General features: G+C 41.1%; 1 protein-coding gene across 2 annotated transcripts in view; it reads right to left on the bottom strand.

The window, feature by feature from the left end:
* Nucleotides 1–15,915, bottom strand: part of gsap (gamma-secretase activating protein) — a 30,931-nt gene extending 15,016 nt beyond the window's left edge. For both annotated transcript variants that reach the window (XM_085768975.1, XM_085768976.1), the window contains exons 1-24: nucleotides 15,550–15,915; nucleotides 14,749–14,819; nucleotides 13,756–13,812; nucleotides 13,576–13,645; nucleotides 13,319–13,366; nucleotides 13,108–13,196; nucleotides 12,564–12,633; nucleotides 12,405–12,454; nucleotides 11,945–12,055; nucleotides 11,769–11,825; nucleotides 11,608–11,654; nucleotides 11,394–11,479; nucleotides 9,769–9,846; nucleotides 9,589–9,675; nucleotides 9,239–9,331; nucleotides 8,856–9,021; nucleotides 8,282–8,372; nucleotides 6,373–6,442; nucleotides 5,548–5,627; nucleotides 5,326–5,406; nucleotides 4,924–5,031; nucleotides 4,670–4,725; nucleotides 2,821–2,852; nucleotides 1,114–1,175 (exon numbers count right to left, since the gene is read on the bottom strand). In XM_085768975.1, coding sequence (XP_085625101.1) covers nucleotides 1,114–1,175; nucleotides 2,821–2,852; nucleotides 4,670–4,725; nucleotides 4,924–5,031; nucleotides 5,326–5,406; nucleotides 5,548–5,627; nucleotides 6,373–6,442; nucleotides 8,282–8,372; nucleotides 8,856–9,021; nucleotides 9,239–9,331; nucleotides 9,589–9,675; nucleotides 9,769–9,846; nucleotides 11,394–11,479; nucleotides 11,608–11,654; nucleotides 11,769–11,825; nucleotides 11,945–12,055; nucleotides 12,405–12,454; nucleotides 12,564–12,633; nucleotides 13,108–13,196; nucleotides 13,319–13,366; nucleotides 13,576–13,645; nucleotides 13,756–13,812; nucleotides 14,749–14,819; nucleotides 15,550–15,637 — 1,848 coding nt within the window. In that variant the 5' untranslated portion in view covers nucleotides 15,638–15,915. The remainder of the gene's footprint in view (nucleotides 1–1,113; nucleotides 1,176–2,820; nucleotides 2,853–4,669; nucleotides 4,726–4,923; nucleotides 5,032–5,325; nucleotides 5,407–5,547; nucleotides 5,628–6,372; nucleotides 6,443–8,281; nucleotides 8,373–8,855; nucleotides 9,022–9,238; nucleotides 9,332–9,588; nucleotides 9,676–9,768; nucleotides 9,847–11,393; nucleotides 11,480–11,607; nucleotides 11,655–11,768; nucleotides 11,826–11,944; nucleotides 12,056–12,404; nucleotides 12,455–12,563; nucleotides 12,634–13,107; nucleotides 13,197–13,318; nucleotides 13,367–13,575; nucleotides 13,646–13,755; nucleotides 13,813–14,748; nucleotides 14,820–15,549) is intronic.
* Nucleotides 15,916–16,121: the final 206 nt, after the last annotated feature.

Below are 16,121 nucleotides of genomic sequence, written 5' to 3'. Positions count from 1 at the left end.
GAGGAAGGACATCAAAGCTGAGAACGTATCCCAAAATCTCCCTGATCAACCATCCAGGTTATGGCTGACGTGTTTGATTGTTTTCTATTCTGCTCCCGCTCTTTTGATTTTGAGTGTCAGGATGTTAACTACGATCCTCCTTTTTTTTTTTTTTTTGGAGTGCTGAAGGACTTTTCTGCTTTTTGATACATCGGCGTGTTGTGTCATGACTGACTCTGACTGATCCTTTAGCTGAATGATTCATTTGGCTGACAGCGTTTTACAAGTGATGCTTTTTTTTTTCCGGGGCTTTCAAGAGAATCCAAGTTCAAACTAAAAATCCCCTCCAAGATCTTCACAGTGAGCTGTGACGTGCTAATTAGTAAACTTTAGAGGAAGACGTAGGCACATTTTCTTGCCTCTAGACAAGAGCCGGGCTAGCTGTTCCCACTTGTTTCTATAGTCTTTATGCTAAGCTAAGATAACCAGCTATATATATCCCATTCAGCCACTGGAGCATTAGTGAGGTGGGTGCCATGGTGATGGGTAGAGTCGCTGTAATCAACAACCATGTCCTCATTATAACTGGAAGGTTTCTGATTTTAACTAAAAACTCTGGATGGTGTGAAAATGTCTGAAAACTAAACAAATGCAGCCTGTCACTCAAAATAATTAAACCCAACTTTAATTAATTTTATGCCACATTGTGAATTCAAAGTGTTTTTGCTCCTCACACAGTAACACAACTGTCCTGAGTTGTTGTTGCCCAGCTCATACATAGATACATAAGCCTTTGCTCAGAGTCAGTCGGTGTTTCGGTTCAGTCCCGTAGGTGTCGGACGAGGTCGAGGTCAGGACTCAGGCGCTCGGTGCCGGCCAGTCAAGCTCCTCAGCACCAAACTGGGAAAACCCAATTTCTTTCCGGATCTCACTTTGTGCATGAGGTCACTGACATGAAAGCGCTCGGCACAAAGTTTTACCCCCGAAAGTTGGAAACTCGCTTGTCTAAAATGTCACCGCCTGCTGTAGCATTAAGATTTCCCCACAGAAACAAAGGGAGGGTCAAGACCCCGAGCATCAAAAAGCTCCCTCTGACCACCCTGTGTGTGTGTGAGTGTGTGTTGAATGTCTCACCAGGCCTATGAGCAGCCTCTGTTGATGGTCCTCCTCCTGGAAGAGCGGCACCACCTTCTTATCTAAAGGAGAGCGGGCAACAGAGAGATGAAAGAGATTCACGCTGCTGCATCTCTAAACTGAAGACCACAGGTGTGTCAGAGCTGTGACATCATCAACAGATCATCAGTGTGACTGGAGGACACACTCAAACTTGTTTATGACGTTAATAAAAAACATTTAAAAAAGAGAGAATCGGAGATATTAATAGATTCTTCTGGGGGTGTTTTATTTCAAAAAATAAACCCTGAAGCTTGAGGGGTTTGGACGCTGAGATCCTCCTCAGTGTGTGTGTGTGTGTGTGTGTGTGTTGCTGGAGTTGTTTTATGTCAGTCGCACAAAAGTGGACGGCGCTGCAGCTTGGCTACTTTTAGATGAATTATTACACACACACACACACACACACTCACACCATCGTTTGATGACTTCTTCACCCATGCGAGAGGCTGTGCTTTTTGATGTTACACAGTAATATGTTACAGATATAAATAACGCTGGCAGGGCAGCGGCTAACTGACAGGCTGCGCTGCCAGATTTCCCTGTATGCCTGTTAGCGCTTCAAAGTTATCAACTGTTTTAAATTAGCATATTTTAGACATTTAGCTGATGGTTTTATTCAGAGCGAGCAGGTTCAGCGCCTTTTGACTTCACACCAACGGGAGGCGCCGCTGCTCGTGTACTCACAAGCTCCCAGTTAGGAAATTAACAGTTAAAGGTTTTGATAATTGATTCATTAATTTTGTAATTTACCTCATAAAAGTAGAAATGCTTCTTTTAGTTTTTTTTTTTTTTTACTTTTCAGCCACTCCAAAAAGAGGATTTTTGCAGCTTTTCTCTTCTGAAATGGGTTTGCACCAATGCTCTGACAAACACATCACATCTGGATCATGGAAATTGTTTTTTTTTTCTCCACTATTTTTCACATTTAATAAAAAGATATGAATGTAAAAAATGAAGAAAATAATCTTTAGCCCTAGGCCTGATCCAGATCTCCACACTTGATGGAGGATTCAGCATCATGTGTCACATAGCAACAACAGGCATCCTTACATGACATGAGTGTTATCATATAAGGTTCGGTGCAGGGAAAATGATTGTGTGTGCGTGTTAGTGGAGAATCTGAGGGAGGCTGCGGGTGCATGAGATCATCTGTGTGTATTGACTGAGGTGAAGGAAGGTCCTGTCTCGCTTCTGACACGAAGCAGCTGCAGCAGAGTCATGAGAGAGATGGACATACAAAGAGGGAGAGAGAGAGAAGGGAAGGAAGTACCTAAACTCCCCACTGTTATATAACAATACATTCTTCACTTTTCTTTTTTTCATACTCCTCCTCACTCCCCCACCTCCTCCTCCTGTTTTCTCCTCCTCCCTCCCCTCCCCTCTCCTCTCCCTCACTTCTCTCTCAGCCTCTCCTTCCAAGATAAATTAGTGTGGTGGTTCGGTTCAGCTGAATTCTCTAGTGGGCACGAAGAATGCGACCTCAGAAGAACACACAAACGCACAAACCGAAACACTTTCACACTCAGTTTTGAGTTTCATTATAAGCCAAGGTTTTGTTATTTATGACACTCACATCCCCTGTGTTTGTGTGTGTACCTGTGTGTATGTGTGTGTGTTGCAGCTATGGATTTATGTTTGTCTGTGCATGTGCATGTTCAGTGTGCTTACCCAGACACCAGGTGTCCACCATTGATAGAACTCTACAAAATAAGAAGAAAAGCTTTGTGTGAGAACAATCCCTCAAGCCTGCATTATAATAAGAGTCTTACTCTTTATGCTGTAAGCCCAGGCAGTATAATGCTGCGCTGCTGCGGTCGGCAGCAGAAATATATCAAAACTACAAAAGCAGAAAGTTTGTAAGCAGGTGCTGGAGTTTGGCCTGAAGGAGGAGAAGCTAATTATGAAGTGAGAAGCTGCCGGTTTGATACCTGGCATGAACCGGACAGAGTTGTTCTCAATTCACGGCAGGTTCACCTCAGTGATGGATACAGGTACGCAGACATCTTCAAGTGGCTTTATTATAAAGCGCTGAGGGGCTGCAGTTATAATCTCATTTTCTTTAACCTATTTTAATTCAGGGAGACACCAGGTAACCAGCTACAAAAGATTTCACACAGAACAATAAAAGAAGCGGGCGCAGGGTTTTATCTCACTTTCAAGTTTTTAAGTGTTTGGAGAGAGACAGAGGAAGGTGAATAAAGGAAGAGTGAAAGTGGAGAAAAGCATCAGCAGCAGAGGTAGAGTGGAAGTAACTAAGCTGTGACAGTTACACAGAGAGCAGACACAGGGAAGACCTTTTCTTGTCTTTTCTCCACATTGGTTTTAGAAATTGAACTTGCACCATCAACAACCCTGTTCCATATTTATCAAGGCTCCCAACAGGCCGGGGAAATTATGGAGTGAATTTCATTGAGCTGCAACGTAGCACAAATCAAATAATCTTACATTTTTTCGAAGAAATAGTAGAGTTTTAGTACTTTGTCTTTATAAAATATAAACTCAAAGTACTTTTTAAACTTGCTTCACATATTTATTATATTAGATAATGTTTTATTCTTCAACTAACTGATTAAACTTCAGAATTGACAAGAGTAGCTTCATCATTAAACACATTTTTGGGTGAATATCTCCACTCAAGCATGGTTAACGAAGATACTCTATTAATGAAAAGATAAGATCCAACAGTTATCTGATTCAACTAACAAGTATTGTCTGTGTCATCACAGCCAGATACTGTTTATTGCTCTGCACTGCACTGACGAACAGGTTCTTTCATTACAACGCACATGGTCTCTGGAGTTTATTTACACAGTCCAACATACACTGCTGGAAATGACCAGATGTTACTGACTTCACTTCTTTCTCCCATACAAGATAAGTTTGATTAAAAAAAACTACAGTGCCCAGCTGTTGGGATTAAAAAAAACCTTTTTAAAAAACATAAACGGCATGCTTGAGAGCCATTTTTAAAGATTTAAATCTTCAGAATAAACCAAAAGGCTTCGAGCTGAGGCTGGAAGTCTGAATGTGATGACAGGTGGAGTCAGGCATTGTTTGTTTTGCTCTTTTCAAAGTGACATACTGACAATTATATATGAGAAAATATAGAATAACACCACCTATGTGCCTTCAAGATCGGTAAAGCTCAATGCACTTCGCACTGAGTTCCAGGAATCAGTGTCATTAGCGAAGATGAACTTCTGCAGCCGAAGTCAGTTTCACCGTCTTCTCACTTTACGTGTTGCCAGACCTGATTTTGACGCCTAAATATAAGCTTATATTTTTGAAAACTGGAGCACCACGCTAATCTATGTCAACCTCTATGAAGATTGAACCGGTGGTGTCACAAACCTTTCCAGGTTTAAAATTATAGCGCTCATTAGAGCAGGGTGTGTTTTCCAAACAGAACGCAGTGCGGAGGTGCACGGCGCCCCTCGCTCTCTCCCCCTCTCTTCTCTCTCTAGTTTCAGGACTGTGGTACTTTTCTTAACGGAGCTCCGGTGGGAGGCAGACCTACTTCTTTGTGTTCTCCTCCAGGTGATTCATGTAGCTGGATGGTCTCGTCTCGGACCTCTGAAACGAGAAAAGCTGTCATGGGAGGGCTGAAAATACGCTCCAGCTGTTTGACAAAAGCCCACAGGATTTCCAACAAGAACACACACATACACATTTAACATCACTTAATCAACTGAACTTCATTTGTGTCAATAGATATACATGCATTGTTGCGGCACACACACAAAAACACAGAAAAGACATAAACACACTCACCAGTTTGTCCCACTCGGCCTGTATGTGTGAGGTTCTGTATCTGGGGTTGGGAACAGCGTCCAGATATTTTGTCCTTTCTGTGTTCCACTGCAGTTCTGTCCAGAAACCCTAGAGACGCACGCAGGCACAACACAATTCAAACACACAGCACAGCCAAAGTAACAAAGCAAGGACGCTGCTGCAAACATTTGCAGATAATTGCATCTGAGTTGCACCCAAGTGCGAATAATATTACACAGTTTTTTACATCTGAGCCGGCTCCAGTCATTGTATTGTATCACCTAGAGCATGTATGACAAGTTATGCAACACGCACGTTGTCTAAATTTAATCTCCGGTCTGAAGTTTTATGCTGTAACTACTTTTAGACATGCATTTTAAAAATTGAAGAGCATGTTTTTACCTTCCCTTTTAGCACAGACTCAATATGCAGCTCGGTGGTACACAACACACCAGGGATCGTCAGCAGACACACTGGTACCTCCTGGAACACGCAAAGGCAGCAGACGTGAGTGTGTGCGTGTACCACTAAAGAGTGAAATTGAACAAGTGTACCCTCTTTGCATTCACAGCTATACATACAGGGTTTTATTTTCCATGCAAATGCAAATGTGCATGTAGGTACCTTCTTGTCGAATACAGAGGAGTACGGCAGGACTTTATCCAGGCTGAGAGACTTGTCGTAGCTTATCCTGTACAAAGAGGCTGCAACACAGACATCACAGTCAGAGGGAGAACTCAAACTCTGCTTTCAAACACATTTATGTTGTATCTTTTACATAAATATGCCCAAATAAAACACCTCAGCCCACGTCCCACCATGATCAATTTGAAATATTAAGAAGCAGAGGTCAAAAATGAGTCGTTAATTTCATGCACTCCACACTATCATCTGAATTAAAATAACCTCTGTATCTGAGAGCGAGTTAAAGAAGTTATTGCAGCTCCAATAAAATGCTAATTTATGCATCAAGGTGCTTGAGCATCTAATGTGATGGTCTAATCTCTGGGTGATGACTGTTTTCTTAAATATGAAATGAATCATCAATATCATGTGCTGTTCTTGAGTTATGTCTTTAACAGAATACCAGGCGGACGTGCTGGTGCATACAAATGTGCCGCCGGGCGTCTGTCTGGACTTCAACCATGTTCGCACCGTTTTATGTGCAAGTCCCCAAGGCCTTAAAATAACCACGTGTATTTTTTCGAAACTCTTAAGGTCTGCGTGGGACGCTTGGCAAAAAGAAGTCGGCAAGAACAAAAAATTTAAGAGTTGATGAAAGAATTGGGCTTTGTGCAGACAAGATGCAAGGCGGCTCTTGTAAAGCACAAAGAAGAGAGGACATAAAAAAAAAAACAAGGCAAGAAAGGAGTTGGACTCCTGAAAAAGGAAGTCGAAGTGATACTCAGGAGATTTGTGTCCCCTTCAGCTGCTTCGGCTGCCACCGACCTAGAATGAACTCCTGGATCTGATCAAAGGAGGCGAAGGCGTTCACGTTGTCACACAGCCATTCAATAATCTAGTGGCATGATGGAAACACACAGGAGACAGGTGTCACACAGGTGGGAGCTGAGCACTGGGCCACAGCTGTACTGCATTCTCATTAGTACATTTACGTACAAACTTCGACCAGACAGATAGAGAGCATAACACTCCTGTTGCAGCTGTTAGATGTGCACAGGCTCCCTGGGTCTTTTAGAATTGTTTTGTAAGTCCTTTTAATCACCTATAAACGCTATATCACTTATATTTTTTAGATCTTATCATCCACAAAAAGCTCTGAGATCATCCACAGCTGCTTTTCTGATTGTGACCAAACCCCAACCCTTCACAAACAAGGTGGGGAAGCTGCTTTTATCAACTATGCATCAAAACTGTGTAAAGACCTGAGCATGTACAATAAACAGGCCACAACCCGAGGACATTAAAATAAAACAACCTTATGACATAACTCGACAGGAAGGCTTTCAGTAAATCCATTTGTGTTTTATCCCTTGAACCTGTTTTTATTGAATTTTCTCTTTTATTTTTTTATTTCTTAATAATGTATATTTTTATGTATGCTCTTACATTTATTTTCTCCTGCTCTATTTGTTTGTTTGCTCCTTTTATTGCTTCAAGTGTAAAGCACTTTGAGCTGCATTTTGTGTGTCAGAGGTGCTATACAAATAAAGTTATTCTTATAAAGTGAACAATCTAACACAGCCTTAGTTGATTTTCTATTCTTTAAAGAGAGAAGTTCAACATTTGAAAATAAAAAATAAATAAAATAGCCCGTCGGATGAGGAGATAGATACGATTGCATGGCTGTAGACTGATATAATAAAAGTCTAAGTTCCTGATAAGGCTTTTTTTGATGATCTAGCTTTGATGTTGTACTGTTTACATTACAGAAATGTGAAAAATTACTGATGTCCTCAAAGATAGACCCTGAAAATCCTACAGCCACAGAGCATCAGAGTGAAAACTCATTTTCCGCTGCCCATTCCCCATGCTGTTTGAAGAAGTGCGTCTTTGCCACGAGTCACTTTGAGGCCAGAGACGTTAAACATAACAATAACCGTTAAATAGACTGGAACTAGAGAGAAGTAAAACGAAGAGTGGAAGGACTTAGTTTTGTTCTGTTAAAGTTGCAAACTACTGTGAACAAAGGGAGAAATGTTAACGAGCAATCACCTTTATCAAAGCCGCTACTTTTTTGTGCTGCTGGCCCCATTAACCAAGTCTACAAAGAATACTGAAGTTATGTGTGGTGTCCAATTTCCCAGTGCTGGCTGCACTAATGAAGCTGGTGACTCATTTAACCTCTACAGAAAGAATTTATTACAATCTATCAGAGCGGCAGGAACGTCTTAATTTAGGTGCAGCACTAATAGAGTCTGAGTCATCGTTAGCGCTGTGCCCAAACAACATATCTGTCCCTTTCTCTCTGTCTTTGTTTGATCTCTGTCCACTTGTCTTCTCTATGCTGCTGTTTTATTTCACCCCCTTGCTTTTTCTTTTTCTCCATCTCCTCTCCTCCAACTCAAGGTTGACACCTACAGAATTTACATAGAAGTGCAGAGAATTTTTTCCTCTAAGGTGAACATCAATTTTTGGGACATTTATTCTCAAAAGATTCTTGTGACTGCATTTAAATCCTGAAAACGGAAAAGGTTTGTACAAAAATAATGATAATGTGTTGCATAACAAAACAGAATAAAAGGTGTGCTTGCTCTGTGGGCCTAGAAGTTGTCTTGTACCTTTTATTTGGGAAAATGCAAACATTTAACCCAGGGACTTTTTCCTGTTTCAGTACATTTGCTTGAAATGCCAATAATTGTGTCCTCCCAACTCCTTCCCTCCCTCCCATCTGTACCTTCAGCTCCAAGCTTGGGTCGTTTCCCATGTAAACCAGAAGGCAGTGGAGGGCGGCCAGGCGCTGAGGGTCGGTCCAGCCACTGGGACACCTTGGACGGAAGGGGATGTACAACAAATTTACCTTTTATACAGCATAAGCATATACAAACACAGAGGCGCAGATGCTGAGGCAGACGGCCAGCAGTCACCTACACAGTGATGTATGTGTGGTTTAAAACAAAAAGAAAGTGGTCTAGAGTTGAAATATGAATGAATTGAATAAAAAATGTCCATGGACGGGAAACAGAGCAAAGAGCCACTGCTGCATCTTTATTGAGCAGGATGCTTCGATCCAAATTGCCCACTGGCATAGAATCAAGTTAGAGCTATATATATATATTTTTTTTTTTCTTTTTCTTTTTAATTTTCACAGAAAGGCTCAGCAGGTGCACACACAGAAATAACCCTCACTTGTCTGCTTCCTACCTATACTCTCCCATCCTCTTCTCTAGCTACATAAATGCCACCTAAATATTTACCCTGAATATATACAGACACTTTATTTCCACCATAAGCGAATGGATCATGCTCACCTAGAAGATGAGCGCAGTATCTGCAGCAGGTAGGCAGGGCTGAGCTCAGCTGCGTGGATCTTTCCAGTGGTCAGGTCCAGCAGGCGACCAGAAGACTCCTCCTCTGTGTGCAGCACCGTGAAGTTAGCCACGCTGCGACACTGCAGGCCCAAGTCCACATCCTGACCTTAGAGGTGTTGGAACAGACAGAGAATGAATATGAGGACTTTCTTTTCCGACAGGCAAATATCAGTGAAAGCTCCATGTTTGCACAGGTCCCATGTTTAAAACATCATATCAGAATACAATCTAAATCACATATGTGTGCACTGCAGCTGAGAAAGAGGATGGACAACCAGCTTTCACTCATCTTAGACATGATTTGTACAAAAACTTTGTCTTACCAGAGAGGAAGAGGGAGTGACAGAGCATCTCCTGCTGCCTGGTGTTGACACAGTGGAGGAAACAATCCTTCAGATACACCAGGATGTAGTAACCTACATAGAAAAACGCCATAACATCACCGTCAGTGTGTGTGTATGTGTGTGTTGTGTTTAAGTATGCTAGAAGCACACTAGACCTCTATTAGGTTGCATGAGGACACACACACTTATTTGTATTTGCGAGTCAGTGTTTCTGTTTATGCATGTTTGGCAGGCAAGCTAACAAACTCATACACACACAGAGAGTTGAATTTCTAAGCAGAATGATGTGTGTGTGTGTGCTTGTATCACATTCCTGTGTGCACACTGACCTATGGGGATGAAGAGTGGATGGAGTTGTGCAGCTTTGTGTTGCGACAGGTCGCTGCCCAGAGACACTCTGAACGTTTTGCTGCAGTCTGCAGAAAGACAGAAATTGAGTCGCCACGTGCTGGAGGTACAGTAGAAACTTCAAACTTTTCTTTTGACAAGAGTCAGCGGCGCACACACACCTTTGTGAACCAAAACCACGGTGTATATTAGTTCCCGTTTGTCCTTTTGAGGTTGGCTGTAGCAGACACACATGCTTCCTGAAAACAAAACCACAGGGACGGAGGAGATGCATATCAACTTCGTAGGTGCTGTTATTTCAGGACCAGAAACATCCATGTGAATGTTCATGAAAATCAATGTGAGATCAAATCAGTGCCTTTTGGTTTGTTTTGTTGGAGAATCTATTCACATTTTAAAATCTGATGTTGAAATTGTATCAGTCACTGAGACAAGGAGGTTTTTCATTTAGAAATAACAAATTTAATCAATTTCAATGAATAATCACTCTACTTATGTAATCAGCTTGTTCATTGTTTGAGCATCCACTTTTAACCTGTTTCTATTATCAGAGCAATTCTTATATCAGGGTTCCTACACATTTTACATTTCCAAATTCCATACTTTTTCCAGACCCTAATTTCCGGACTTCCACTGCAAAAAACTTGTAACCAAGAATATTTGTCTTATTTCTAGTCAAAACAAATCTCATTCTACTCAAAATAAGACTCATCACATAAAAAGCAGCTTGTTTTTAGACACTTTTTACTTCTTTCAAGCAGATTTTCACTTGAAATAAGTAGAAAAATCTGATAGTGGAGCAAGTTTTTCTTTCTTATTACAAGCACAAACTTCCTTTCACTGGCAGATTTTTCTACTTATTTCAAGTGAAAATTTGTTTGAAACAAGTGCAAATGATCTAAAAACAAGTTAATTTTTAGGTGATGAGTCTTATTTTAAGTGGAAAGAGATTAGTTTTGACAAGAAATAAGACAAATATTCTTGGAAAGATTTTGAGTTTTTGCAGTGTCTCAGTAAATTTTTTTTTAAATAATTTGTTACATTTAAGTAAATAGATGTTTATCATGTTAATAAATCATGCAATTTATCATTTGTTTTCATTATTCTGAATTTGTATGCCATTATGTAACCAAATCATTTCCAGGATGTTGTAGCTCGGTACAACAGCGCATACAAAAATAATAATGTGAATAAGACCAAACCCAGATAAATATATTTCCATACAATAGTTTCCATTTTCCATACTTTTCCAGACCTGGAAATGTATAAAATCAAATCCCATACTTTCCATACTTTCCATACTTGTGTAGGAACCCTGTTATATGTAAGCCTAGTGAGAAAAGGTTACCTTGATGTTCATTAATCAGCATTTTTCATTTTGTAATGGAACTCTTCCAGTAATCATCATGCCAAAAGTGAAAGTGTAAATTACGTTAAGTGCCTTGATTCAGGTCCTGCATTGTGTTTTATTGTCTGATTCTGTTGCTTCACTGTGCACTGAAGATGTTAACACACACTTACGTTCTTGTTTTCACAAAGGGAAATAAAAAACACACACATAAACATATTAGTGATGATAATTAATGGAACTGGAGTAACACATCTGAGTGAGAGGGCACGTGTTTAAAAGCACATTATTCACACAAGGCAAGTGAGTGTGTGTGTGTGTGTGTGTGTGTGTGTGTGTGTGTGTGTGTGTGTGTGTGTGTGTGTGTGTGTGTGTGTGTGTGTGTGTGTGTGTGTGTGTGTGTGTCTGTGTCTATGGATGTGTGTGTGACTTTGTTACCTATTTTGTTTGTGAATACTTTCATCCGAACAAGCTCCCGTTCTGGTTTCTCCATGTGATAGTGGTCAAAACCAAGGTTAACAAACCTGTAGGTCATACACACACACGCACACACACATACACACAGGTTTTTAAATTGCAAGTACAATATAAGAATCAAATGAATGTAGAATACAGATTCAAGTGCCAACTGAGGAAACATATTTCTAATTACTTGACCGCGGGGAAAGGATTAGCAGGTAACTCTATCGGCAGCTCCATCTGTTGGACAACAACATAAAACAAGAGAATTGCAGGGGTTTATCGAATGAAAGAACAAACCATGTGCACACAAACAGTTGATGCATTAAAGTACAAGACATGAAGTGGACTTACTGTAGTGTCACAGTTATGGTTGGAGTAAAACTGAACACATCTCAGCAGAAACTTGTCCTGTGAACGACACGTGATTGTTGGTGAGGTTATTCTGCAGCTCTGTTGACTGACGAGTGACGCAGCCGCCTTTTGTATGGATGAATGCATGTGTAGTCAATCATGTCCGCATGCGTTACCTTGTGCATGAGACAGTAGAGTCTTTGCATGTGTCCGTCCCACTGGACCCAACTAAAATCCTCTACTATTCTCTCTACAGTTTTGGGCAAGCGCTCTGGATTCGCCATCACCTAGTTCACACACACACACACACACACACACACATACACGCATTCATATTCAACATATTCTGAATTCGTAATGCACATCTTTCCCCAGGGGAATTGGAGACACTGTAGTTTATCGCCTGAGAATGAGGTCAAAATAATATATTCTTTGCACCAGGTTATGTAAATACATTCCAACTGTTTTACTTATTAATTGCTCGATATGTAGACCCTCTGAAAGAATTTATACACAAAGCCACCAGCCAGAAAAAATCTCAATGATACTTTCAGCTTTAGCTGAGGCAACTGTGTCCACATACACATCCTTCAGAAAGAAAAAGAGCAGGCAATGTGGGGAATGCAAAGCACTAACCACTCTATAACCCTCCTGTTTGGTCAGCAGAACGTGGTACAGATCCACATCTGAAACACACACAAGCATAATTACGTGTAAATACAACTAATAAATGTCAAGAATCATTTTTCTCCTGAGAGCTGAGAGTTTATTTTCGCTGAGAACACAAAAACTCACATCCGTCTTCTGTCAGCAGCAGTAGGTGGCTCTCCAGCGCTGATCTCCTGTCAGTTTCTTCGTGGAGGAACTAGAGAAAGCCGCAGACAAACATGAGTCAGCATCTGAAGTATGAACAAGTAGTTTATGACACTTGTCACCAAACAGAGACATCACTTTGGAGATTTTTTTATTTTTTTATGTTTCAACGCAGCCCTCAAATATTCTTGGCGTGTCTCTAAACGCGTGGTTTAGCAACAAACAGTGAGGGATGCATATTTTATAGCCACAGTAGCTTAATTACATAATCATTTATAATATCCCCCTGTTAATGGGATGACATAATTTAGGAAGAGAAATAAACAAAGATTAAGTGATTAAAGAGAAAGTGATAGAAAAGCGACTACAGGCCAGTGCACTTTCAGCAAGCTTAATAACATAAATAGTCTACGGCACTTTTACACTGCAAGCTCCAACTCACTGTAACTGCAACGTCAGCTCCTGGCTGCAGTAAAACCTGTGTGACAGCAGCCAAGACAACACACACACACACACACACATATACCTGCACTTTGACCCTGCAGTCAACTGCCTTGAGTACTTTAGTGTTGTTGATGGGATGGATCTCAATCAGGAGAGTCAGACACTTGGATACTGCAAAGATCAAACACAATTATGGCCAAGTTTGAAAATGCCAGGTATGGATTTAAGATACTTTTAGAAGCAGAAAAGGTTAATGTCACAGCCATTAAACAAAACTGAGAGAGGGTGTTTACTTGGTCTGAGGTGTTCTACTTCTCTGGTATTCTGTGCCAAGCTGACAGCTGAGAGAGAGAGAGGAAGAAGAAGTGCAGTGACATGACTTAATATTACAGATTTGGCCCCAATGGTGGAAGAAAAATAATAATGCAGAACTACTCCTGAACTGCTCTCTAGACACTGAAGCTTAAACATAATTTTGAGCCAAGAGCGCTCTGTCGTTAATAATGTCTATTGCTGGTTAATTCATTGGTTGTACATCACAGGGGCTCACCCAACAACGTCTCCTCCTTGTTCAGGGAACAGCTGCTGACACACACCTGCTTGTCAAATGAGTACAGGAGCTGTTGCAGAGAACAAAAACACGGCCGCATGGGGATGAGAGTGCAGAGCGACAGCGGCGTACACAAAAGCAAAAACAGCACTGAAGGGGACATGGATACATGTAAAATACCTTGTTCTGTTTGGTGATGGAATCATATTTCCCAATCCTGGTGGTTCCTGTTGCTCCCTGTCAAAAGAGAGTAGTTCTAGTCAGGGCAGGAATCTTGAAATCAATCAATCAATCAATTAAATAAGTGCAGAGGTGGGTAATCCCAACCCGCTTTCCCACTGGGGTCTTCCACCACGATGACATGTTTGGAACGTCATGCTTGACCTCTTCATTACCCCGGCTGACCTCCCTGCCTATCCTGACTAGACCTGCCTCACTTCAAACCAGCGCATCGCCCCATTTTTGCGCTCAGCAGACTTAAAATAAAAGCAGGTCTTCTTTGAAACCCAAAGCACAAAGCACATCCAGGCATGCATTAAATTGTAAACCTCGCACTAAAAAAGAGATTATTTTCTGTTTGCAGGCTGCACACTGTCTTTAACCTCCTAAACCCACAGAGTCTTTGGCGGGTCTATCATTAAAAATGTATGTTGTGCAGAGAAAGCACAGTTCAACATAGAGAACTATATTTCATATTCTAGTAAAGATCTCGAGCTTTCCAGAAATACCAAATATGTCAGACAGAACTAAAGAGAAATGCAGAGGAAAGAATATAGGATTTTTTATTTGATGGTGTCCATTTGAAGAGGGATGGCATCCGGGATTTGAATACTTCAGATACAGAGTGGCTCTCAAGCCGAGTGCATATAAAGTCCGTATGATATAAAAAAGTACAGGAACTCTGTGGAGAAATGTGGGAGCTTTAGGTTAGGTTAGGACATTGTTATGGTGAAATTAAAGGAATAAAGGGGTAAAAACATTGTTTTGTGCAGAATAAAGTGCAACTTTCAGATAGACAGTAAAATGAAGTGACTCGGAAGTGAAATGCAGCTTGTAACACAACTGAATTGGAAAAAGCACCGGATTAATATGGATTAGATTGATCACACTCACTTAATGAGCATACCCAGTATAAGAAACACATAATATGCAGTGCCTCCTCTATGGACTTACCTTCCAGGAGTAAAGGATGCCCTCATCTCTCTCAATGTTCAGGATACAAGTGTCCACTGTGCCAGTGTATTCTGCAGACATAATCCTTATTATGAACACATAGTAAACAACAGGGGACCCTTTGAGGGGCTCATATTGAAGACACTGATGGTGATGAGTGTTTCTGTGATTCTGTATAATGTTTGATGCAAAAAATGCCCAGATTTGGTTATTTAGAAGCTGTAGCCTATAATGTTTTTAAGTGTTTCTAGCGTATTGGATCCTGCAAAAAATTAGTCCCTCTATTGAGACTGAAAAAGGAAACACTCTCCATGCATTAAAATCAAATTATACTTCCACAGATGCTCAGCTAATGAACTGACAATTCTAAGGGCTTTGATTCAGGAAGTTGTGATTGAATTACTGTTTAAATTGCTCCATGTTCTGGAGATTTATGAGAGTTTTTAAGAAAAAAGTGAAAAGTGAACAGCTCCATCTAGTGCTCAACTTGTAAACACCTTTAAATCATTTAGAAGTTATATTTCTGATTTTGAGGCTAGAGCTAAAATGGAAACTTAGTTAGGGTACATTTTAACCAGGGAACATTTTCTTTTCAATAATTATCATTCAGTCCACACCTCAAGTGAACACAAACATGCACAGTATAGGTCGAAACTCACTCTGAACCCAATGAAAATAGTAGAAAAAATACTTTTCAACGTTTCCACTTGACACTTCGGCTATCGCTGTTAGCTAGGCTACTTTACAAATCAAAGCTGGCAACACCGCGTCAAGCTGACCGAGGGCACCTGAACGCCTCACCTTTCACCCGGCAGACAGACGCTTCCTTCCTGAGGATGTCAGACACCACATCTCTGTGCAGGTCAAACTTTTGCTGTAACTTCAACATGTGCACGGGTCACTGAGCTCCTTGGTTTTTCAGTACAAAAGTCCTTCTTTATAAAGAGTCCGGAGTGAGTGTCCAGTGTCGTGGAGAAGAGGCAGCAGCACCTTGCAGCTGGTGTCTGCCCCGGCTTGGCATCATGTGACCGAAAGTCTTGACGTGTTTGCTTTGTGATACATGCAAAAATGAAAGGAGCACACGGGACCTACACACGTCTCCTACACGAACTCTTCATTTCTTCCCTTGTATTTCCCAAACTTGTTTTTGTTGACATGCGGAAATGTAACGCTGAACCCCAGAATTAGCTCCACCCTCCTGTGGGGATCACCCAGCCAGCCCGGGAAATCGCTGTCATAGGCCGAGGGAGGCATCAGTCCAGCGGCTTGGAATCTCTCACCGCCCCGCTGAATGATTAAACCACCAACACACAGTCACTTGACAGTGGAGTGGCATTACACTGGAAGACAATGTTTCTAAGACGGTGTAGGGA

Source organism: Trachurus japonicus, chromosome 23 (assembly GCF_045865225.1).
Source record: "Trachurus japonicus isolate A0001 chromosome 23, Traja_1.0".
Classification (NCBI taxonomy): domain Eukaryota; kingdom Metazoa; phylum Chordata; class Actinopteri; order Carangiformes; family Carangidae; genus Trachurus; species Trachurus japonicus.
The sequence above is the reverse complement of the archived record's forward strand: the minus strand, read 5'-3'. Positions and strand labels throughout refer to the sequence as shown.